The sequence below is a fragment of the Solanum lycopersicum genome, chromosome 4 (assembly GCF_036512215.1).
Source record: "Solanum lycopersicum chromosome 4, SLM_r2.1".
In the NCBI taxonomy this organism is placed as follows: Eukaryota; Viridiplantae; Streptophyta; class Magnoliopsida; order Solanales; family Solanaceae; genus Solanum; species Solanum lycopersicum.
The window spans coordinates 65,391,974-65,417,126 of NC_090803.1; the positions used below are offsets into that span (position 1 = coordinate 65,391,974).

Genomic DNA, 25,153 nt, shown 5'->3' on the forward strand with positions numbered 1-25,153 from the left:
CAACCCAATAATGTTACGACACCTGTCACCAGCTGGCTTGAATGTGACAACCTCACTAATTCAGCGACGAGTTTTTATTTGTGTGCCCTTTTTTACACTCTTTTTGTAAATTAATTAAAAATTTAAATATTCTAAGCCTTAATTTAAATCAATTTTCTTTTAGAAAAACAAGATACTTAAAAATAAAGAAATTAAGTTATAATCCTTATCTTCCTAGATTTTTAGTGATAATTTAGTTAAATTGGTCGTATTATATGTAAAGTCCATTAATGATGATTCATTTTTATGTTCATTTCATTGTCAATGCATGTTATTTGTTAAGCGACAACCAAAGGTGCATTTACATAAATCCAAACTAATCTATAATGGCTGTATATTATTAGGAACACTTATAGTAATATTCAAAAATTGAGTAGTCCAAAAAAATTGAACTTTTTGAAAGTTATGAACATTATATAAGAATTGAATGATCTCATCTCATGCATAAATTAGAATAAACTATTCAAATTACTGTGGGACACCTTTTTTAAATAAATATATGTTTGCATAATCCTTAAAGTATAACGACTAATTGACTATATACTATAAACTACTTCCTCCGTTTGGTATTATTGTCATGGTTTCTATTTTAGAGTCAAATATTTTAATATAGATTTTTTTATCATATTAATATACAAAAAATTGTAATTTATAGTACTTTTTATATAGTTTTAAAATATATAATATTTTTATTTAAAATATCGAATTAAAGTAATTCAATTTACCTTTAAAAATTAATTAATATTAACTTTTAATAAACGCAACATGACAAATAATTTCGAAATAATTACTGACCCACTTTTTCTCATGAGAGCTTTAAAGATATTAACGACACGTCGCAGAAATTTCATTAATTTAGTAATTCACTGTTTAAATACACACTAGTTTATTAAATTGTGATGTTTTTAAATATATGTGTCTTGAACATGTAAAATTAAAATTAGATGTAATTTATTCTACATACAAAAATATCTAAAGGGATTCACATTCCTTTCATTTCGCTCGTCACTTTCATATCTCTCGCGTATCTGACATGTCAAATAATCACGCAGGATACAAATATCTAATATGATTTACATGTATTTGAAATTTTATAAATAAATTAATCTCGCTCTCCTTCCAATTGTTCTCACTCGTCTCTTTCTTTATTTCAATATATCTTGTTAGCAAAGAAAATATATCTGCACTATAATAAAAATAATTTTTAGTGATAATAAATAAATATATTAATTATAAAAAATATTAAAAGCTTTACTGATATTAATTTAGTGTCGTTAGACCCAAATTCACTAAAAATTTTAAGAACATATACAAAACTTATTAATTACCATTAACTAATTATCGTTAAAAGTTATTTTTGATATAATCCTAATTGAACCAAATTCAAACTGTAATGGGCATAAAATTACTAAATATCAAAATAAAATATAATTATTTTAAATTATATGAAAAAAATTAATAAATATAATAGAAATATTTTTGGAATTAATTATTGGTCTTCACCAATAGCATCAACTAGGGATGACAATGTGTGTGACGGATGCATGGCATAGTAAAGTTTAAAGGCTATGCGAAGTGCGGCGAGTTTAAGATTATGCGAGTTAGGGTTGGGGGAGGGGTTTGTGAAGTTAAAAATTAAGCAGAGCGGAATATGCGTATACGTAATTTTGTATGAATTTGAAATTTAATTTAAATTTTTATATATTATAAGAGTTTTAGAATATTATTTATTAAAATAATTTGTTTAAATATATTAAGATATTCAAGATAGTAATTGTAAAAGGTTCAATAAAAAAACCAATTTTTTTATATGTTTCCTCAATTGACAGCTAAAAAAATAAACTTTTAAATCATTTTCTATTAAATTTATTTTTAATATCAGACTTTAATAGAAAAAGAAAACATTAAAAAAATGCGTGGCGAGTCTATACAAAGCCAGTTGAAAATAAAAAAAAATTATGCAAAACGAATATGACATATTAAAAATTTTACGAATTAAGCTAAAATTCACACCTAACCCACCACGCCTATTGCCATCCCTAGCATCAACCCGACTCACATAATGTAACTTTGCTTCTTTAAATTCTCTGTCTTAAATTAGCTGTCATGTTTTTTTTTTTTCTTTTTCCTTTCGTCTGAAAAAGGAAAAATGGAAGATCGGAGATACTACGGTTGCCGACAATTAGCTGTATGACATTTCCATTTCTCCGCCGCCCCCACCGCCTTTCATTTTCATTTTTTCTATATATAAATACATACCTTTTTACTAGAATATTCTATATATGTGTAACACAGAAAAAAAAAAAAGAAAAAATAAGGCAAATAATTTGAAAGTTTCAAATAATAAACTTAAATAATTTTTAAATAAGACGATTACGTAATATTATCAAAGAATATAATTAAGACTATATATGATAAAGAACATTTAGAATTTGTTATCTGATTGATATGATAGATAAGCATAAATAATTCTCGAAACACTATTGATATTGTGTTCTTATCGGATATATATTGAGATTATTCAGCCGGAAAATAATTACAAATGCAACCACACAACTTCTCTTGCATGCAAATTACGTACCCACCACCACATTATTAAAGTTGTGTGTTTTTAGTACAGAAACTGAAAAAAATAATATTTGTTGAATATTATAATTTTGATAGATAATAGCATCCAATCATGGAAATTGAGTTTAATGTTAAACTCTGTGATCAGGAATTAATAATTATGACTTCAAGCTGTCCAGCATGCAATTCATTACTTTATGGGAATTACAATATAAAGGATAAATTAAAGATATAGAGTGACGTGCCTAATAATAAAGCCAAATTAGTATTTGTTTGGTCAAATATTTTAGATTTCTTTTTATCTCCGTTTTGCTCTTAAAAGTCATTTGACTGATTAGTTGTATTTGTTTAATCAATTCTAACGTAAAAAAAATGCATTGCTATTCATATTCATTAGTTGCAGAGACAAAAAAAATAATAACCATATAAGAATGCATATATTCACCATATTTTTTATGAGAGATTTTTTTTAATATAATAATTTATTTTGATGTCTAACTAATTTCGATTCGAGCAAAGAAATTCTACTTTAGGATGGAAAATACACGGTAAAAATGTGATAGATGAATAAATATTCATGTCACAACATTATAACCTTTGGGTGGTAATTAAATTTTTTAGAGATGATAAAACTATATTAGGAACAAAAGTTTAAATGAGCTCGAGTTAAAATATTTATTTTTTATCATTTTTTATTGAATTCACTCGCTAGGAAATTCTTAAAATAAGTAATTTCTGCATACTTACTCTTCAATTATTAATTGATTACTCCATACCATTTTTTTCCATTATTATTCATATACAGACACAATAATTACTTTATTTTAGTCTATTTATAACTAATACACGATTCAAAGAATTCAATAGAGTACAGTTTTTCTTAATTATGATTTATTAAAATGTCTTTTTTATGTTATAAGGATTTGGTTTTCATGTAAAATATCATTATTCCTCAATATGCTCATTTATTTCATTTCTATATATTAAAATATAATAGTGAATTTTAATTTGTCGCTTTTATTAGGATTATTATGAAAAGCAATATTATGAAGTTTTTGAGAAACAGCTCATTAGTGTAACTTTATGTCAATTATAACTAAAGCTTTTTTTAAAGATCTTTTTGCGTGCTTACGTATGCTAAATAATCCAATAATGATAAATAATTGTTGACAAATCATAAGCTATATATATATATATATATATATATATATATATATATATATATATATATATATATATATATATATATATATATATATATATATATATATATATATATATATATTATGCTCATTATACAATCAAATTTCGATAATGAAGTTGTTTGTCTCAATATTTTTGATAATGAAATGTTGATATAAAAAATAAATATAATAAAGCATAACATAAATAGTCGATTTCACAAAAAATATAATTGTTATTTTATAATAAAATAATATTATATATAGAGAGAGAGCCACGGACCGAGCCAACCTTCAATTAGGGGTTTATTCGAATCTCCTTTGACAGAAAAAATTAATATTTATACATGATTAAATTATTTTATATATATATATAGTAGATGTTGAACTCTATTCTGATGAATTCGTGTGTTTAGTTCTTTAGATTTAAACTTTTTAATAAAAATTTTAACTCCGCTACTTTATAGAGAATGATTATTATGTATAAAAAGGTATGACTATTATATTTAGTGTTTATATCAATTCGGTGAACACATAATATATGTCTTTGCATACATACATGATACATATTTATATTAAATCATAATTATTTAATACATATTTAATTAATCACATAACCATATATATCACTACAATAAGAAGTGGAGTTAGTTAGGATTTAGGAAATTCGACATATATAATTTGTCGCAAAATACTCCATAACTAACTTTTTCTTAAAAAAAAATGTAATAAATGATTTTTTTTTTAATTTAGCCATATAATTTGTTCGTCGCTGATTCGTACAACGGTGTTAATTAATTAACATTATTGGTGTAAAAACTATGTAAACATTGTTTAATTATCATAATTGTTGAAGATTGTAGAATAAATGTGAGAAATTATGGTATATATATTGTATAGTTAAATAGAGCAAAATTATCTTCATTGTTACTTTTTTCAATTTTGGAAAAACATCCAGAATATTTTTTCAACAATGCTTATTAGGTTTTATTACTATAAATTGTTCTTAGTATTAAAACCATTGTCTTCCATAAATCAAACAAAAAAAAATTCGAATCTTAGCTAAAAACAAAATACCAAATATTTGTTGTCTTCACAAAGTTGAACCTACAATTTTATCCAAAAGTACTGTTTTCTCTCTAAAGGTAGGTTTTTATTTTTATTTTTATTTTTTACAGAAGCGGATTTTTAATAATCATAAAATTATTATCTTACTATTATCGGGAATTCTCATAAAATTGATGAATTTTTATTGTCCACAACCTAATTTTCTATAACATTAAAAGTGTTTTCTTTGTAAATACTTAACCATCATAAAAAAAAATATTGTTTAACACTTGTAACAATTTATTTATACGTTATAAATAGAGACATAGAAGGAGAACAAACAAATGGGCTAACGGGATAACTATCACAAGCAATAATATTTCGTAACAAATTATTGTCTTGAAAACAATTTCAATCTGACTAAGTGTCACGACCCAAAAATGGACGTGATGGCACTAGTCTTATCCCATCAAGACAAGTAAGCCTAAAACTCAACTATTACAATAAAAATGCGGAAAATTTACTATCAACTTACATTATACCCCAAAACCTGGTTGTCACGTGTACAAGCCTCTAAAGTATTACAATCGGATCAAAAGAAAATATAAGTCTCATATGATATTGTTTCTAGAGTAGAACAAAATCATAAACAAAAGTAAGGAGGGATGCTGAGATGACCAACAACTACCTCACAAAATCTCCAGGAAGCCTCGGAAAAGAAGAGAATATATCATAAAAGTCCGGGCTAGTAACCTACAAAAATTTGTAGAAGCAAGGGGTGAGTACCAAACCACACGGTACTCAGCAAGTAAACCTCTAAACACAAGCTAAGGGGATGAAATACGGGTACTCCTACCACCCCCAACCGAACATCCACAACTACAACCTGCATAAACATCAACCCAACCTAACAACTCACAGTTTACATAGAACGTAACTCAACAAAAACATTTAGACAAATTACATATCCTCCACAACAACACTTAAACAAATTACATATCCTCCACAACAACATTTTAACAAATTATATATCCTCAACATCAACACTTAAACAAATTAGATATCCTCAATAGCAACACTTCCAAAAATTTACATATCCTCAATAACACACTTCAACAAATTACATATCCTCAACAACAACACTTCAACAAATTATATATCCTCAATAACAAGCTCAGTATTCAACAATCACAAGTTCCGCAAAAAGGCAATCACTAGATCAGCAAAACACAATATCAAGTTCACTAATGATAAGTATGTGCAATGTAATGGAATGCAATGTCAAGTATAATGATGCATGTCTGACCTAGTGATACACACCCGCTGTCTCTCAGTCCGGGACCCATGGGGGACATATCTGTCCATGCATCTGTCGCGGCGCACGACACGACCCTCGATAACAGTAACCATCGCGGCGTGCGATACGTCCCTCGAAATATAGTATCCATCGCGGCGCGCGATACGTCCCTCGAAATATAGTATCCATCGCGGCGCGCGATACGTCCCTCGAAATATAGTATCCATCGCGGCGCGCGATACGTCCCTCGAAATGGTACATCCTCTTTAAGTTATCATTCTTTCTCAATGCACATAACACTTTCACAACCATGTCTAAGAATAATGCAATGACATGTTCACACAAATAATGAGGAGATGACCATTTTCATAATATTGCACAGTTCACAACCACACAAACATGAAATCACATCAACAATGATTCAACAAGCCATCAAACTTTTCTCAACACATCACACATAAATAATTAATCACATCGCCTTTTGTTATCCCTTTTATTTCATCATTAGAATTAATCAATGTGGACAAGTCAACCCATCACCAATCCCGTTACTCCCAAACATATATCACAAGGAAATACACGCATTCCATGCACTTAACAAGAGTTTAGAAATCCACTTGCCTCAAGTAGTCGAACAATGACTCCAGAATTCAATCCTTCACTTTTCGTTGAGCTTCCAAACCAATACAATCTATTCAAATAAATAACCACGATATCATTTCGAAACTAACAACATTCATATTGCTATATCTCTAGCTTAGACCCAAAACTCATCCAAATTTATAATAAAATTTCTAAATATTTATTCCAACCAATTGATCAAATCTCATATTTTCTGAATTTCAAGTTTAGGGTTAAATCTTAATTCTCCGAATAACATAATTATAGTAATTTTTATATATCATAATGTACCCACTATTTAACACATATCTCAATATATCAAAATTTGAATCCTAATATAATAATCAAATGAAAATAATTAGAGCCGAAACTAACTGCCCAACACATCAATGGCGGACTACAAAACTATCTGCTGAAACCACTTATTTTCAATGTTCCAATTCATATTTATCGTTCCACTATTAATAATCTTAATCTTGGAGTAATCATTGTCCAATGATTGAATCATAATACTTATACACATTTATAATCTCAAGTTCACAAGTTCACATATTAGTATAAATTATACACGTTTTAACCTAAAAATCTATTCCTAGTTACACAAAAATTTAATAGAAAGGATAAGAATAATTACCTTGACGCTTTGAGATGAAAATATTGATTTTTCTCCTCCTTTTCCCTTTTCTTTTCTCCCTTTCTTTTCTTTTCTTCACTGCGTTTTTCTTTTTCTTTTTTTGCACATCGTTCTTTCTTTTTATTTTTTCTCACAAGCCGTTTGCGGCTTCATTTAGGGCTTTGCCCTTTTTTTATTATTATTTTATTATTATTTGTTTATTTGATTTTCTTTTTTTTTCTATTTTTTTTTCATTATTCTTAGCAACAAAATAATCCTTTATTAATTCTAAAAATTATGTCACTCATTCTTATAAGTCATATAAATTATTTACAAAATCTACTAAAAAGGTTAATATAATAATGCTGGTTAAAATTTCTAAAACGACTAAGAGGATCATTACACTAAGATGCAAATTGTTATGAACTAGTACATATGCTCATGACTATATTTGACAAAAATATTTCCCAAAAAATAAGAGGAGAAGAACATTTTCGAATATAATCAAGAGGATATAATATTGTTTTTGACAAGAGATATTTAAATTTCGTGAGTTTATTTCTGATCAAGATAAAATCAGTCTCTTTTACTAGCTCTTTATAAAATGCACAATTTAATATAAGAAAGGAAAAAAAGTTCATCTGAATAATAAAATACTTTTGTCTTTAATATAAGACAAGGAAGTAATATAGAAAAAGGACCTACAAAAATAAAGGGAGAAAAATGGACCCACAAGATTTTTTTTTTCTTTTTTGCATTAAATAACCTAAAGTACTCTCGATATTATTCGTTTTTAAACTAAGTTTACATGATTTTGCTTCAAAAAAATCTTATAATCACATACCTCTTTTTAATCTTTTCAACTATCATATGAGATTTTGTTCAAACACATAACAAAAAAATACATACCTTATATATATAATTTTCTAATCTTTTCAATTATCATATGAAATTCTGTTCGAACACTTAATGAAAAGATACATACGATTCCTTAGCTATTTCCAACAAATCTATATAAGTGATTTAACTTTTATAGTAATTTTCTTACATGCATAATATATTGTAAGGTCAAAAATATCGAAATTACTTTGATTGTTGAACAAATAAAGACAAAAGTCAAATAGAAAACACTGGTTGTTTCTTAATTTTTGTTGGTCGGTGACATCAATAATTGGACAAATGAAATTGCTTCATTCAAAGGGCTTCCTAGAACGTCCAAAATTTATATATTATGATATAAATATATAGTACTAACTAACTCATAATCTAAGATTTTGTATGACAAGATTTATTTATCATGCACGTGTAATATTTTTGATAGGCTAGAAAATGTAGCTTGATGTAGATTTCTCTTAATTAAATTAATTACACAATTAATTATATGATATTTACGTTTTGTCAAATTCAGAATTCAAAAATTCAATACTATATAATTTTTAGAGATACATATAAAATTCGATCGAACTTGTAATCAAGCCCCATGCATTGGCCGGCTTGTTTGTTTTTCATGATCTTGTACTATGTGTGACATTTGAAAAGAACTTTTTTTCCACATTTATTTTCTTGAAATAAGTCAAGTTCCTAATAGTATTTCTACTTTCTAGCAAACTCAAGAAACTCTTCAAGGCAACTATTTTTATCTTAGGTCAATTCCATCTATAGAATTTTGTCCTAGAATTAATTAATGATCATCTATGTTTTTTAATATTTTATATATAAAAAATAATAAATTATTAATGTTCTAGTTAAAAGTACTTATTTTTTAATCGTTACGTAAAATGAATTATGTTCAACTCTTATCAATTAATCTAAATTATAAATGGATGAAAATGTATGTCATTTTATATGCTATTGATAGTCATTAACAAATGCAATATGCTTGTAAATATAATTTCTTATTTGATATTTTTGATTAATATTTATTTACACTTAAGTGTCTGTATCCGTTTCCTCATTCCACTCCTATCTCATTATGTCCAAATTCAAAAGATTAAAAAATTAAAAATTTAAAAATTTAAATAACATGCAACAAAACTCTTTCTTCCAAGATTTTACTACAATTAAAATATAGCTAATTTATTTGTTAATTTACATTTATTGATGAGGACAAAATATAACTTGGATATATATTATATAATTTTTAAATAATATTTTTATTAATATTTATTCACACTTGGTGTCTGCATTCTTTTTTTCCATTCTACTCAACTCTCATTGTATTCAAATTCCAAAAAATAAAATAAAAATTAAAAAAACACTTTCGCCTAGATTTTACTCCAATGAAAAGAATACCTAAGTTATTGACAAAGATAAAATAGGAAATATATTGAATTTAATTTAATTTAATTTCTTATTAGATATTTTTATTAATATTTATTCACACCGAGTGTCTACATTCATTTTCTCATTCTAGTCAACTCTCAATATATCCGAATTTCAAAATTAAAACAAAAAAATAAATTGGGAAAACTCTTTCTTTCTAGATTTTACTCAATTAAAAAACAGCTATTATGTATTAATTTATCTTTATTTGCGAGGATAACATAAAAATATATTGCATTTTATCTAATTTAGTTTATTATTTAATACTTTTTATTAATATTTATTTGCATTTGTGTCTATATCCATTTCCTCATTCCAATCCAATCTCATTATGTCCAAATTTTAAAAAATAAAAATAAAAAACATACAATAAAACTCTTTCTTCCTAGATTTTACTACAATTAAAATATAGCTAATTTTTTATCAATGTAATTATTGGCGAGGACAAAATAAAAAATATAACTTGAATTTTGTTTGATATAATTTTTTAAAAATTTTTATTCACACCGAATATTTATATCTTTTTCTCATTCCAGTCAATTCTTATTATATTCAAATTCCAAAAATAAAATAAAGTCAAGAAAACTTTTTCTCTTAGATTTCATTCCAATGAAAATTATTTAGGTTATTAATTAAATTATCTTTATTGACAAACAAAATAAGAAATATATTGAATTTTATCTAATATAATTTCTTAATATTTTTATTACACCTGACGTGTATATCCATTTTCTCATTCTAATCAACTCTTATTATATTTAAATTCAAAATTAAAAAAAGAAAACAAATCAGGAAAACTCTTTCTCCTAAATTTTACTCCAATTAAAAAAACAACTAAGTTATTTATTAATTTATCTTTGTTTGCGAGGATAAAATAAGAATATATTGAATTTATAATTTCTAATTTAATATTTTTTATAATTATTTATTTACACTTGGTGTCTATATCCATTTCCTCATTCCAATCCGATCTCATTATATCCAAATTCAAAAGAATAAAAATTTAAGAACATACAACAAAACTATCTCTTCCTAGATTTTACTACAATTAAAGTACAACTAATTTATTTATCAATATACATTTATTGGCTAGGACAAAATAAAAAATATAACTTAAATTTTATCTAATATAATTTTTTTAATAATACTTGATTATTTATGCCTGGTGTCTATATCCTTTTTCTCATTCCAGTCAACTCTCATTATATCCAAGTTCCAAAAATAAATTAAAATCAGGAAAACTTATTCTTCTAGATTTTACTCCAATGAATAAAATAACTAAATTATTTATTAAAGTTAATGAATTTTATTTAATATAATTCTTCCTAGATTTTACTCCAACGGAAAAATAACAAAGTTATTTATTAATTTTTTTCGAGGATAGAATAAGAATATGATGGATTTTATCTAATATAATTTCTTATTTAATATTTTTTATAATTATTTATTCACACATGATTGTCTATATCCATTTTCTCGTTCCAGTCAACTCTTCAAATTCAAAAAGAAAAAAAGATATAAAAACATATAACTAAACTCTTTCTTCCTAGATTTTACTACAATTAAAATATAATTAATTTATTTATTAATGTATATAGAGCTGTCAATATAGGTTAGCTCACCCCATCTAGGCTAATCCATACAGGTTTTGACATTTTACGGTCAGGCCGGACTAGCCCATTTTTTGTGTGGGTCAGAAAATGGTCGATCCAACCCACAGGTACGTGAGCTACAAGCTTGTCGGGCCAACCCACTTGTTAAAAATAATATATTTTTTTATATAGATATTAATTTAAATTATAAATTATAATTTAAAATATTATCATAAATATCGACAAAACAAAATTAGATGATGTTAACGTTACTACTTGTTAATCAAATTCACAAATAAAATTGTCTTTATATGGTCACTTGCCTTGATAGGCGTTTAGCCTCACTCTATTGCCAACTCAATCAGGGGTGGCTCGACAGGTTAAAAAAAAGACATGTGCCTTAGGCCCCTAAATTTAAGGGGCCTCATTTTTGTAATAATAGATTATACATTATTATTATTTTAACAAATATTGAATACTATTTGTAGAAAAAGTTAACTTTTCATGAAAAATAAAGAAAATATTATAAGAAATTTGACATGTTTGGATTATTATATCTCATGAAAAATAATTTAAAATAAGAATGGTTATATTATCACTTGAAAACTAGAAGTAATCAATTATATAAAAATTATTAACAATTCAAGTTTAAGGCCCCATATGATTTTTGGTTTAGGCCACTAATATGCTTGAGCCGCTCCTGAACTCAATTATCTTAATGCCACATAAGCATGGACAATGGTCAGAGGGGTTTGATATATTGTGTTTTATTGAGTGTAAGAGGCTAGATAACAAAGACGTAAGTAGAAGGGTCCATAATACAAACTGGTACAAGTACAGAGGTCCATCAGACCATTTTGCCTAAAATATTTATTAAGTTAAGTTACCGATATTTCTGAAGCCCTCAAATCGTTAGGCTTATTCAGACCGGGCTAAAAAGTCCTTATCTTAAATGGGCTCAAAAAATCTTAGCTCAACCCTATTAAATATCGGATTAAGCCAGGTCGATCCAACAGGCCAAGCCCATATTGACGGCTCTAAATGTACATTAATTGGTGAGGACAAAATAAAAATATAACTTGAATTTTATCTAATATATTTTTAATAATATTTTATTAATATTTATTCAGACATGGTGTCTATATCCTTTTTCTCAATCCAGTCGACTCTCATTATATCCAAATTTCAAAGATAAATCAAGATCAGGAAAATTCTTTCTTTTAGATTTTATCCAATGAGAAAAAAGACATAAATTATTTATTAAATTTAATGAATTTTATTTAATATAATTGCTTATTAAATATTTTTATTAATATTTATTCATACTTGGTGTCTATATCCATTTTCTCATCCTAGTCAACTCTAGAAAGCAAAGCAGAAACTCTTTCTTCCTAGATTTTACTTCGATGAAAACACAACAAAGTTATTTATTAATTATTTTTTTTGCAAAATAGAATAAGAATATATTGAATATTATCTAATATAATTTTATTTAATATTTTTTATAATTATTTATTCACACTTCGTATCGATATTCATTTTCTCGTTCCAGTCAACTCTCATTATATTCAAATTCAAAAAAAAAATAAAAAAAATTTAAAAACACACACAAAACTCTGTCTTCTAGATTTTAGTACAATGAAAAAAAGTACATATATTAAAATTAATAAATTTTATTTAATATGTTTTTATTAAATATTTTTATTAATATTTATTCACACTTAATGTCGATATCCATTTTCTCATTATAGACAACTCTCATTATATTCAAATTCCAAAATTAAAATAAGAAAACAAATCAGGAAAACTCTTTGTTCCTAGATTTTACTTCATAAAAAAATAGGTAGTTATTTATTAATATTTTTCTCTATTTGGGAGGACAAAATAAGAAATAAGTTGAATTTAATCTAATATAATTTCCTCTTATATATTTTTATTAATATTTATTCACACCTTATGCCTTACATTTTCTCGTTCCAGTCAACTCTCATTATGTTCAAATCAAAAATGAAAACAAAATAGGATCCCTTCTTCCTAAATTTTATTCCAATGAAAAATTAGCTAAATTATATATTAATTTACTTTTATTGACAAGAAAAATTTAATATATTTTTTTAAAAAATATTTATTAGAACCTGACATTTATATCCACCTCCTCATTCTAATCCACTCTCATTTTGATTTTTGACCAAATCCCAAAATTAAGGAGACAAAATCAGGATTTCTTTTTCCTGAATTTTTATTCCAATAAAAAATTAGCTAAGTTATTATTAATTTACTTTTATTAGTGAGGCTAAATAAAGAAATAAAATAATTTTTAATTAATATAGTACATCTTATCAAATGTTTCACCAATAAAAGAATATACACTTTATTTTTATTTTTTTTTAAATTTTAGTACTAGTATATTCTCCTATTCACATCCCTTTCATGCCTATATAAAGGAGGCTACCACCATCTCCATTCTTCAACAACAACAACAAAAAAAAGATCACTTCATTCACTAAACAAACTTCATTTGTCCATTCTACATAACAAAAAAATAGCAACATGGTTAATTACTTTGAAATATTTCTCTATATCTCTATGTTTGTTCTTGGTTACTTGTCTTATTATTTTTGTTTTGGCAAAAATAACAATTCATCATCCAAGAAAAATGCTTATAAACTTCCTCCTGGATCAATGGGATGGCCTTATATTGGTGAAACTCTTCAACTTTACTCTCAAGACCCTAATGCCTTCTTCATTAATAGGCAAAGAAGGTACCATATCAATTTTTTTTTTAATTTTTCACTTCGTACATACGTCCCTGCCCTTTGTACAACCTACCAGAGTTAAAGTTAACTCTGATAAGCGTTTTATTTCAATGTGAGACTTTATGATACGAATAACATTATTTTTTTTTTTCAGGTTTGGTGAAATTTTTAAGACAAAAATTCTAGGTTGTCCATGTGTGATGTTGGCAAGTCCAGAAGCTGCTAGATTTGTACTAGTGAACCAAGCAAATTTGTTTAAGCCAACTTATCCTAAAAGTAAAGAGAATTTAATTGGTAAATCTGCAATTTTTTTTCATCAAGGAGATTATCATAATCACCTTAGAAAACTTGTTCAAGCTCCTTTAAATCCAGAATCCATTCGAAATCAAATCCCTTATATCGAAGAATTATCGATTTCTGCATTGAATTCTTGGGTTGGAGGACATGTTGTCAACACATATCATGAGATGAAAAAGGTTGGTCATCTTACTTTAAAAGATTCATAGTTTGTTTGATCAAATTTTCGTAAAATCTAGTTATTTTGAAAAGTACTTTTTGTTTTGTAAAATCGTAAAATCAAGATTCATAGTTTGTTTGACCAACTTCTCAATTTTTCTATTATAAGCACTTTTTATAATTTTGGTCAAATGAACTTTTAATTACTTGTTTTTGTTGATAGTGTTGGAAAAATAAAATCTTGACATTTTTTTTTTCTTTTTGTGTTAGTTTTCTTTTGAAGTAGGTATACTTGCTATATTTGGACATTTGGATGGTCATGTTAAGGAAGAATTGAAGAAGAATTATAGCATAGTTGATAAAGGTTATAATTCATTTCCAATAAATTTGCCAGGGACTCTTTACAGAAAAGCCCTTCAAGTAAGTGTCATTTTTAGTCATACATCACTTAGATTTAAAATCGAGGTGTACAGAAACTGATCCGATCGTGTTTTGATTATTATTTTGTGTGTGTAGGCAAGAAAGAAACTTGGGAAGATTTTGAGTGAAATAATAAGAGAAATGAAGGAGAAGAAGACACTAGAAAAAGGGTTGTTGAGTTGTTTCTTGAATGCTAAAGAAGAAAAAGGATTTTTGGTATTAAATGAAGATCAAATTGCTGATAATATAATTGGAGTTTTATTTGCTGCTCAAGATACCACAGCAAGTGTTTTGACTTGGATTATAAAGTATCTTCATGATAATCCAAAGCTTCTTGAGTGTGTCAAGGTAAAAAAAAGGAAAAACATCTAGAACATTCTATTTTTAATTATTAATTAATTATTTTTTCAAAAAAAGAATTATTGATTTGAAGACACTTTAGTCTTGGCATTTAATATTTGGCAATAATTATATATGCAGGCTGAACAGAAAGTTATTTGGCAGTCAAATGAACAAGAAAATCATGGGTTGACATGGACACAAACAAGAAAGATGCCTATCACTAGCAGGGTAAGTGTGTAGATTCAGTAACGGAGTTAAAATTTTGAGTTTATAAATTTTAAAATTTTTTAAAAGATAACTTTTCGTTTGAACTGTAGCTCCACCTTTGTTACTAATTGGGAGACAATGACTTTCTTAACAAAAGTTGTAGGACTATGATAGTTTAATATTAATAAATTAACTTCTTGACTATATTTGTTGTTTAGGTTGTTTTGGAGACACTGAGAATGGCTAGTATTATATCTTTTGCATTTAGAGAGGCTGTAGCTGATGTGGAATACAAAGGTAAGCCAATTGAAAAAGTACTAGTTGCTCGAATTCTATAGAAATACACATGTTAAATTCTTTTAAAATGAATAATTTGACATATCAGATAAGATAACATTTTTGAAAGATTTAAGCAAAATATGTATGTTAGTGATATGAATCTCTATATATTATCGATGTATAAAATTTAAACTCGTTTAAAATGTGGGGTGTAGGATACCTAATTCCAAAAGGATGGAAGGTGATGCCTTTGTTCAGAAATATTCATCACAACCCAGAGTTCTTTCCTGATCCACAAAAATTTGATCCTTCAAGATTTGAGGTACAATAATACCCTTATGATTTTATTTACCTACCCCAATAATATACTTTACTAGTTCAAAAATAATAAAAATTGTACATTACTAATATTTATTCATATTTTATATTTTACAGAATGCGCCGAAACCCAATACATTTATGCCATTTGGCAGTGGTGTACATGCTTGTCCAGGGAATGAACTTGCCAAGCTGGAAATTCTCATTATGACACATCATCTAGTCACTAAATTCAGGTACTTCAATAATTTTTTTTTATTTTAATATAATAATGTACCTTCCAAATAATCATATGATCATGATATGTTAAATCATGAGTAATTATTAGTGTTCCTCAAAAGAAACTATTTGTAACAAACTTCATTAAACATATAAAAGTAGATAGAATGTGTGATTTTTTTTTGGAGTAATAGTAACTACTATGACTCAGATCGATGATAAGTCGTTATATTCTTGTGTGGCGATCTCTTATTCAAAAAACACATGCAATATGTGAAATACACATCGAAGTTGGGATCTAGATGTCTCGTTTAGATTATTTATCATGTTTGTAATCATCTTATAAGGATGTTATTTATGCCAGATAAAATTGATCTGACTCAAAAAAGAAATTGAGACGTAGTCGACTGATTGATTTTTTTTATTTTTTATTTACAGGTGGGAAGTGGTAGGATCTGGTAGTGGGATTCAATATGGACCATTCCCAGTCCCATTGGGTGGACTAGCTGCAAGATTTTGGAAAACTACATCAACCTAATGGCTCTTTTGATTTGCATATCTCAATGATTTCATCAATCTTATCCAAAATTGTTGCTTATCAACCCCAAACCCCACCTCCCAAAAACATATAAGGGGATGAAAGAGATCTCCAAATTAGTACTTATATATTTCAAGAATTTTACTTAATTTTGAGTACCTTTACAGCTAGCAACATTTTGTAACATTTCAATTTTTTTCAAGAATTGGAATACACAAAGTGTAAAATTTGATGACTCAATTCTTTTGGTTTCTTTAATTTAGCTTTTGTTTGACAAAAAAAGCAAATAGACTTTGCCCATGTGTTGGGGATTGGCAAAAAATGGTATGTTTTTTTTTTTTAATTAAAGTATCCTGTGTATTTGCCATGTGTCTTGTTAAGAGTACAAGTCCTTGTTGTAAGGTCCTTATCAAAGTGGTTATTGAGGAGCCAAGTGTTGGAGTTTATATTGGGTGAGGTAAAAAGTGGTGGGTGATCTCTAAGCTGGAGAGCACAATACCCAAAAGAAAAAAAAAAAGGGGGGGTGGGGTGGGGGACTTATGATTGACCTTGTACAATGTGCTAAAATGTGGCTACTAGAGTTTGTGGCTTTTGAAGAATTTTACCCTTCTTGTTCACTGCATGTACTCTTTTCTATATATAAGGGGTTGTCTTTACTAAGAAGAGTTTTTGTTTGTAATAGAGATTTCTTGATTCAATTTCGAATTAAGTTGAATTTCTATATAAATATAGACCGTCAAATGAGACGAAAAAAAGAGAGGAGACAATGTTGTTCAATGAGAATTCCAATCAAGATATCTATTGTTTGATATGAGATAGGCCTCAATTAGCTTGGTATTCCGTTTCTATTTCGTATATTTCAAAAAGAGTGATACATTTCTATGTTTACATTAACTTTTTACCATCTAAGTCATTTCTAAAAGTTAACACATGAAGTATGGTTTGTTCAAAAATCATATAAAGTGATCAAAGAACCTAACTCTACTCACCGACCTGGGAACTCAACACCCTTCCTCTTGGGGCATCCATGCATTGAGATGTGGAGTGTGGACAATATGATACAAGGATTGAAATTCAGGTAAATCGCGACTGGGATGGACTTAACTTTAATATCATGAAAAGAAAATGAACTTTGAACCTACCTCACCCAAAAGCGAGCTCGTGAGATGAAAGTTTTCCAAGACTAAAAAAGACCAAAGAACTCATCAACTTTTGGTAGGTCTAGATGAATACAAAAACCTAGTTAGGTATTGAAATAGTTTTTGGTATTTCATCATTTTTAGATTATGTGTCAACCCCATGTTCGATCAAACACTATCAAATAATTGGATGGTTGATTAACAACATACCTAGTGAAATCACATAATTAGGTCTGGGAGGGTAAAATGTACGTACCTTATCCTACCTTGTAGAAGTAGAGAGGCTTTTCCCGAAAAAGGAAAAAGAATGAGATGGAAGACAACAAATTAGCGAGAACTTAGCAATGCATTTCATATTAGGGAGCAAAATGGCAGAAATACATCCCAAGATCCATGCAATGATCTATTTACAAAATGAGATAAGAGCTGCAGCCAATCTCTAAAGATAAGCACAGGCACTTACCTTGAATACAAGTAAATTTGCAGTCATGGTAAAAAGAACTCGAATTCGAGGTTCTATACAGAAGTTTCATACTAATGCTCATCATCAGCTGCTTGTATATATTCATTTTGCTAAGGTCCCTTTTCATATATATCTAAACTTTCCCACAGTTCACTACTCCAGAACTTTGGACATTTTAAATGTGGGAGAAGGATTGGCTCTGGCCTCTAGGGATGGGCACGGAGTCCCAGACCCGAGCCTGTCTCCTGTCGGTGGACTACTCGAGCTGCTACATTGCCAACGACAGCGTACTAAATAGCAATGCATTTGCAAGAAATCTAAAAGATGTCAACCAGCTAATGCTCAGGAGTGCCGTCTAACACAAAATGGATATAAGTAAAAAGGACTATCAATATACAAGAGTATCCAGTATCGATGCTTATTTAAGTAGAACAACAAGTACAAAGATATTATAATACAGATGTGGTAATGAAGAAATTGTTTCAATGTGTGCTGAGCACCAAGAATGATTATACAGAAGCACTAACATTATTTAGAAGCAAGTGCAAACCAGACCAATTCAAGCATCCGCGGAAGCCGGAGCAGAGTATTTAAGAATAGCTGCAAGTATCCTTTCTTTGTCTCGGGTGGGAAAAGCTTCCAATAGGACTCCATTTTTATAAAAGTGAAAAAGAGGTACTGTCTGCATGAAATCAATCAAATTTGAGATAAGCAACTTTTTGTAGCCTAAGCAATTCGAGACGTAAAAGTTCTAGTTGCATTAGAGACTTCTAAATTGATTTTAAGCCATTAAAATGTCTCACCTTGATTCGCAGTCGTTCAGCAACCTCAGATTGTTCATCATACTCATCGATCACCTGGAGAGACGGGAATGATTAGTCATACTATCTTTCATTTCATTATAGGAAAAAAGTGAAAAGGAAATGCATTTGCTACTAACAAGTCTAGACTAATACAGAAATGCTCCACGCTTAGACCAAAATATGCAATGAATAGGTTAATATCAATTTAAATGAATCCAAAAACCTTCAAGGAGAAATGTAGATAACCATTTGTTTGCCAAGCGTCCTCGTGATGTTTGATATTTACGTGGAAGAAATGAAGTGAAGTGATCAAGGCTTTTCCTTTTTAATATTAAGTCTAATGTAGTACTTACATTGTGTTTTAAGAAGATAACTGGTGCTTGTTCATCACCAGCTCCCCTGCATAATTTTTGAAACCCCTGCTCTATGTACTTGCAGCTTCCACAGGCGGTGCGAAAGAAGTCTACCACAACCAAAGAACCAGCCTTTTTCGCCTTCTCCAATATTATGGAGAATTCCTCATCAGTCTTAAATTCTCTTACACATTCAACAGGACATAAATCGTCCTCTTCGTCAAGTAGTTCATCAATGTTGTCACTAACCATGCTATGAATTTCTGAGCATTGACGCATTAGACATTGAAGTGTGACATTCAAATCAGCATGTCTAAGTTTTGGACAAAGTCTTGTCTTTGGATGATATGATTTACTGCCTCTTCTACAGGAAAATGAGTGAAGCAATGTATGGGCTGATTCACCATCTAGTAGATTTATGCATCGAAAACTCAAGTTACACTGCCAATCAAGAATGCTTAGTCTTTGCATGAGTCTGTATTAAGAACTATATTTCCTCCCGATGGAAAGCTCTTAGAGATTTTCGACAAGCAAAAGCTAACATCCACACATAATAAAGCGACAATTCCTTGTGGTTTTTCAGATCAAATTCTCATTTATGAGATTACACCGTAGAGTCTGCTGAAATCAGAAGGCAACCTTTCATGAGTCAAAACGGATTTTTTTTTTTGTTATTGTTTACAATAAAGAGGCTACCACATGTATTTCATAAATTTGTAAACTAGGAATGACAAAAAAAAAAAAAAAGAAAAAAGATCAACTTGATTCTCACTGATTATAACACACAAACAAACAGTCAAGCAGAAGCATGTTTGTGAGGTCAAGAAAAAACCATCTTGCTACATCTACAACTACAAAACTAGAGAACACAAACGCGTAATTGTATCCATTTCAGCATGATCCTGCACTCCAACAGAAAATATGCTCTACAAGTCTCTTTACATGCAGATCGAATATGCCACATTAGGAAACGAAGAGTTAAAAATTCTTGCTCCAGCAAAAAGTGGAGTCTATAACAAAATATGAGCTTTGAAGGATTCAGTATGCTATATATAATGGTTCTAAGTCTAGCTATATCTTTCTTCATCTGTTCACTTTGGTTATACCTGCTAAGGCCTCATTTGTTTTCACTAAGATTACATCAGAATCTGAATGCACATCTTAAGATTTTGTATCTAGATCTTAACACTGAATGATTTAACAATATTTGTTTTTAAACATCTGAATATAATCTACCCCATTTGAGAACCAACGACTTCGTTGGTCAGAGTTGGCATCGCTCTTGGTCCAGGCCACCAATTCCAATCGCATTGATCCACCCGCTCTGATAACAATGTTATAGATCAAACAGTGGATCCCAACCAAAAGACTAGTTCTTTTATTGATAGAGCTAAATTTAGCCTATAAATATTGGTACATAACAAGTTCAAGTAGAGATGAAGACAAAACAAAGAATGCCCACAAGCAAATAGTATGAGTTAATGATCCCTTAATTAGATACTTTATCCCAATTCAAGTGTCTTACTTTTTCTTTTTGATCTGTGTCAAAAAGAGTCCTTTTTCCTATAATTAGTAAGTGTTTCAATTCCAACATTTTTCACAAGAAGTTTAAGAGTACAAGATTTAACGAACTATACACACTTTTAATTTAATCACACAAGATTCAAATATATCCCTTAATTTCTTAACTCCGTGCTTTGTCAAACTAAAACACTTGCTAAGAAAGGATGGAAACCGTATAATAAATCAGCCACAAAGAAAGAATTTTTTTTGGTTTCCATCCAGTGTTCCGTATTCACATTAGAGCCGACTAAATCTGAATTTCCACCGAGAAGTCCCACATTGGGTTAAGATGCTCCCTAACAAAGGCAATTTCATACCAATAAGACTCAAACCCGAGACCTCACTCCACCACAACTTTATTGGTACAAATAAAGAATTACTACAACAATTTGTCAAACAAAAGCTAAATGATATCAACAAATAACAAGAAAAGGTAACAGTTTTAAATTGGTAAACTAAAAAACAAAGCAAAATTTTAAATGAATGAGAGGAAGAAATAAAAGGGATATGATGTAAGTTTTAGAAGAGATCCGTAAATTACCAGTTAGCAGCAATGGCGCGAGTCTGCAACACAGCAATAAAGAAGCAATTTTTATTTGGATGAGAAAAAGGACACGTTTGGCTACTTATCATTTTATCCACTTCACATTTGGGGCCCTTTACAGGTTTTAAACCAATCAACTTGCTGATTTTTCTATTTTCCATCCGTCAAATGCTGAGAAAATTGCACTATCCATTTATTGCGAATACAAAACGCTTCTGGAGGGTGATAAATATTTAAACTTATCGCATCGTTATAATATAAATGATAAAATAAATAATATAAAAAATTTACCTAATACCTCTTATCAAACTCTCGAGATTATATCTTAGTAATTTCTCCAATTTCTACCCTATTCATCACCCCAAGCTCATTGTAAGTTATGGATTTAGCCCATGAACCTAGTTTATAGGTATATGGATCTGAGTAAAGCCCAAAGTATCAACATAATGGGGCTCATAATAAAGCCCATTCAATCTAGTACAATTACAATTGGAAGAAGCTTCTATTTTGTAATTTGTATAGTTTCCTTGCATGACTGGACCAACTATTATTTTATTACTATTCTTACTTTTTCCGTTTCAAAATAAGTATTTATAGTTTATCAAAAAAATATTATTTATTAAATACTCTTTTTAATTCATAAATTATTAGATTTTTTGACACATTAATTGTAAGTTATTTTCACTATTATTTTTTTCATTATTTTCAAACTATTCATCTAGAAAATGTAAAACAGTTAATAGTTTCATAATTCGGGAGTATCTTTTGATAATTGAACATTATTAAATTGAAATAGCACTTTATTACCTCTGTTTCTCTATTAGCATTTTAGGTTTTACGTTTCTAAAAAACTAAGTTTATCATTGTATTTTTTGGGCTCGTTTGGTGTAAGAGATCAGAAATAATAGTGATGAGATAAAAAAAATATGTTGTTTGGTTATTATGTTTGGGATAAGTTATGTCATATACATGGTGAGATAAGTAATATCAAGATAGCTAACCCGAGGATAACATATCCTGGGATAACTCGTTTCCAATCAAACAATCTCTTATTTAGTATTCTCTTGAAGTCAAATTTTCAATAAATGAATATAAATTATTTAGATAGATTAATAGACATGAAATAATCCTTTAGTTTTTCTAAATAAATCAAATTTATACTTTCGAGATTAATAACTCTCTAAATAAAATATAAAGAGTGTGTAATTTATATAATGATTTTGTGCAACAATAAATACTAAAAAAAACAAAAATAATATATAAATTAAAACGAAAGATCATATATATTACTCTCTCGTTATTAAAAAGGATGGTTTAGTTTGATTTGAAATGGAGTTTAAGATTTATTTTTTAATTTTGTGGTTCTAAATTAAAGTTATGTCATATATACCAAAATGCCCTTTAATTTTGTAGTCTTAAATATGTCACGTAAAAAGTTAAAATTAAAATTTTGTCAAAAGAAAAAAAGAGGGATCATTTTTTCTGAAACGGATTATAAGGGAACAATCTTTTGAAACAAACGAATTAAGAATTAACTAATCATGTACATTGAATTGCGTGTCCATCTCTTGTCACCAACTTATCTTACTTGCAGTTATTACTCGTCTTCTTCATTGGTAACCAAAACTGCAATTTCTTTTTTAATATTTCTTCCACCAAATTCCAAATTTCCATCTCCCATTAATACTCTACGGCTACTCTCTTTATATAATAGGAATTACTTTTTCTCTACCTCATAATTCTCTATTCCTCTTTTACTTTTCGCATCAATATCAGCCATGGCCGAAACTTCTACTCAGCTCAAATCAGATGCTATATTCGATCAATTGAAACTTCATCTTTCTACTGATGCTGGCAAGGAACTCATTAAGAAAATTGGTCTCGTTTACCAAATCAACATCGCACCTAAGGTTTAAGTTTCCCCTAATTTTTATATTCATGTATAGATGTTGCTTTGTTTTTTATCTTGTGTTAATTTGATTTTTTTTTTAATTTTTTGATCGGTAGAAAATTGGATTCAATGAGAAGGTGTATGTTGTTGATCTGAAAAAGGGAGAAACAAAGGAAGGTTTGGTTATTTTTCTTTTTTTTTCTTTTTACTTTTTAAAAAATCGTTATTGGAATAATAGAGCAATATATGTAGAGAATTTATGTTAAAAGGATCCAGATTTATCAGTTTCTAGGTCAGGTTTCCAATTGAATATTTTGGATCCGAATTGAATTTGGGTATTTTGTTATTTGAGAATTTAGGGCCATATGAAGGTGGGAAGCCTGATGCAACTTTTTCATTTACGGATGGTGATTTTGTGAAGATTGCCACTGGGAAAATGAACCCTCAAATTGCTTTTATGAGGTACTATTATTGTTTAGTTCTATGTTGCTCGGACTTTTTTCGGGTGCATGCCGAATCTTCGAAAAGTAGTAGAGTAGTATATTTTTGGAGGATTAGACACGAGTGTGACCATATTTTTTCTGAGCTTGAGCAACATAAGTTCTATTTACCTTTTTCAGTTGTTGGGATTCTTTGTTTTGGCACACTAAAAGTTTCGAGCTTTTTTTGGTAATATGTTATTTTCGATTGGATCTTGATGCAGGGGTGCGATGAAGATTAAGGGAAGCATAAGTGCAGCTCAGAAATTCACACCTGATATTTTCCCTAAGCCTTCAAAGATGTGAACAAATCTGCTGAAATATCAGTAGAAAGACTGTTCATTTAGGTTTTCTTCTCTCGAGTCACAAAATCAGATAATACGATAAGAAATTATGGGGGATTTATAATGTATCTGTCTGTTCTTAGGTATAATTATGTGTTCCTTTATAATGTAGTAATGAAATTCTGGGCTTATTTTAAAGGAACTGAAATATAAATGTCCGCATTTTACTGTGGCAGATTCGCTGTTAGAGCCTTATAATTATGTCTTATCATTTTATACTAAGATCATATTACAGATGATGAAAACTGATATTGCATTACTTATTCTGTTTTATACAAGTCTTGTAACTGCTGTTTGTGAGTTGTGACTGTAAGATAAATTGGTTCAGCCTTTTGTGGCGTTAGCGTAGATCTGATTATACTCTCATCATCTTATCGAAGTTGCTCATGTAACTTTGTCCTTGATAGTTGGCTAATACTACAACTGGAATTAAGTGTAGTAATTCGGAACTCTGTTGGAAGTGCTAATGCTTAAGTGCTGGTTATTGTAAACAGTAAACCCCATCCGAGTTATTATACAGGGCTGATGAAATGCTGCTCATTTGCAATGGAGATGTAACTAGATGCTAGTAAACACACTAGCTGGTTGAAAATGTTAGATGATTGTTCAATGTTACATCTCACAGAAACCTTATCGTGGATTAACATGTTAGTTGATCTGAAAGAACCTTCTTTTAAATGCGAAAGCTTGTTACAGATTTGAAATTTATGTATTTATCTATAGCATTAGAAATTATAAGAGTTGTTAGCTTCTCTTGGC

At 28.7% G+C, this 25,153-nt stretch overlaps 3 protein-coding genes across 6 annotated transcripts; 2 read left to right on the top strand and 1 right to left on the bottom strand.

Annotated features, from left to right (window-relative positions):
* The first annotated feature begins 13,776 nt into the window (after window positions 1-13,776).
* On the top strand, window positions 13,777-17,053 carry CYP707A1 (abscisic acid 8'-hydroxylase CYP707A1). Its single transcript, NM_001247588.2, is given in 9 exon segments — window positions 13,777-14,042; window positions 14,191-14,512; window positions 14,763-14,912; window positions 15,009-15,260; window positions 15,393-15,482; window positions 15,680-15,758; window positions 15,956-16,062; window positions 16,176-16,294; window positions 16,716-17,053. Coding segments are annotated over 9 exon segments (1,431 nt in total). The 5' UTR covers window positions 13,777-13,830; the 3' UTR covers window positions 16,816-17,053.
* Window positions 17,054-18,769: 1,716 nt separating this feature from the next.
* On the bottom strand, window positions 18,770-21,970 carry LOC101260340 (thioredoxin-like 4, chloroplastic). Of its 4 annotated transcripts, XM_069297423.1 has the most exons (5): window positions 21,678-21,733; window positions 20,810-20,897; window positions 19,574-20,191; window positions 19,221-19,274; window positions 18,770-19,099 (listed from the first exon to the last, which is right to left on the bottom strand). In XM_069297423.1, exons 3-5 carry the CDS (start codon window positions 20,042-20,044, stop codon window positions 18,977-18,979), a joined length of 648 nt encoding a protein of 215 aa, XP_069153524.1. In that variant the 5' UTR covers window positions 20,045-20,191; window positions 20,810-20,897; window positions 21,678-21,733; the 3' UTR covers window positions 18,770-18,976. The 4 variants fall into 4 exon arrangements, with proteins under 4 accessions (XP_069153524.1, XP_010320331.2, XP_010320332.2 ...); XM_010322029.4 differs by lacking the exon at window positions 20,810-20,897 and having other exon boundaries at window positions 19,574-20,194; window positions 21,678-21,970; XM_010322030.4 differs by lacking the exon at window positions 20,810-20,897 and having other exon boundaries at window positions 21,678-21,846.
* Window positions 21,971-23,149: 1,179 nt separating this feature from the next.
* LOC101254480 (sterol carrier protein 2) lies at window positions 23,150-24,569 on the top strand. The gene is made up of 4 exons (XM_004238108.5): window positions 23,150-23,590; window positions 23,688-23,748; window positions 23,931-24,033; window positions 24,275-24,569. Exons 1-4 carry the CDS (start codon window positions 23,459-23,461, stop codon window positions 24,354-24,356), a joined length of 378 nt encoding a protein of 125 aa, XP_004238156.2. The 5' UTR covers window positions 23,150-23,458; the 3' UTR covers window positions 24,357-24,569.
* The last annotated feature ends 584 nt before the right edge of the window (window positions 24,570-25,153 follow it).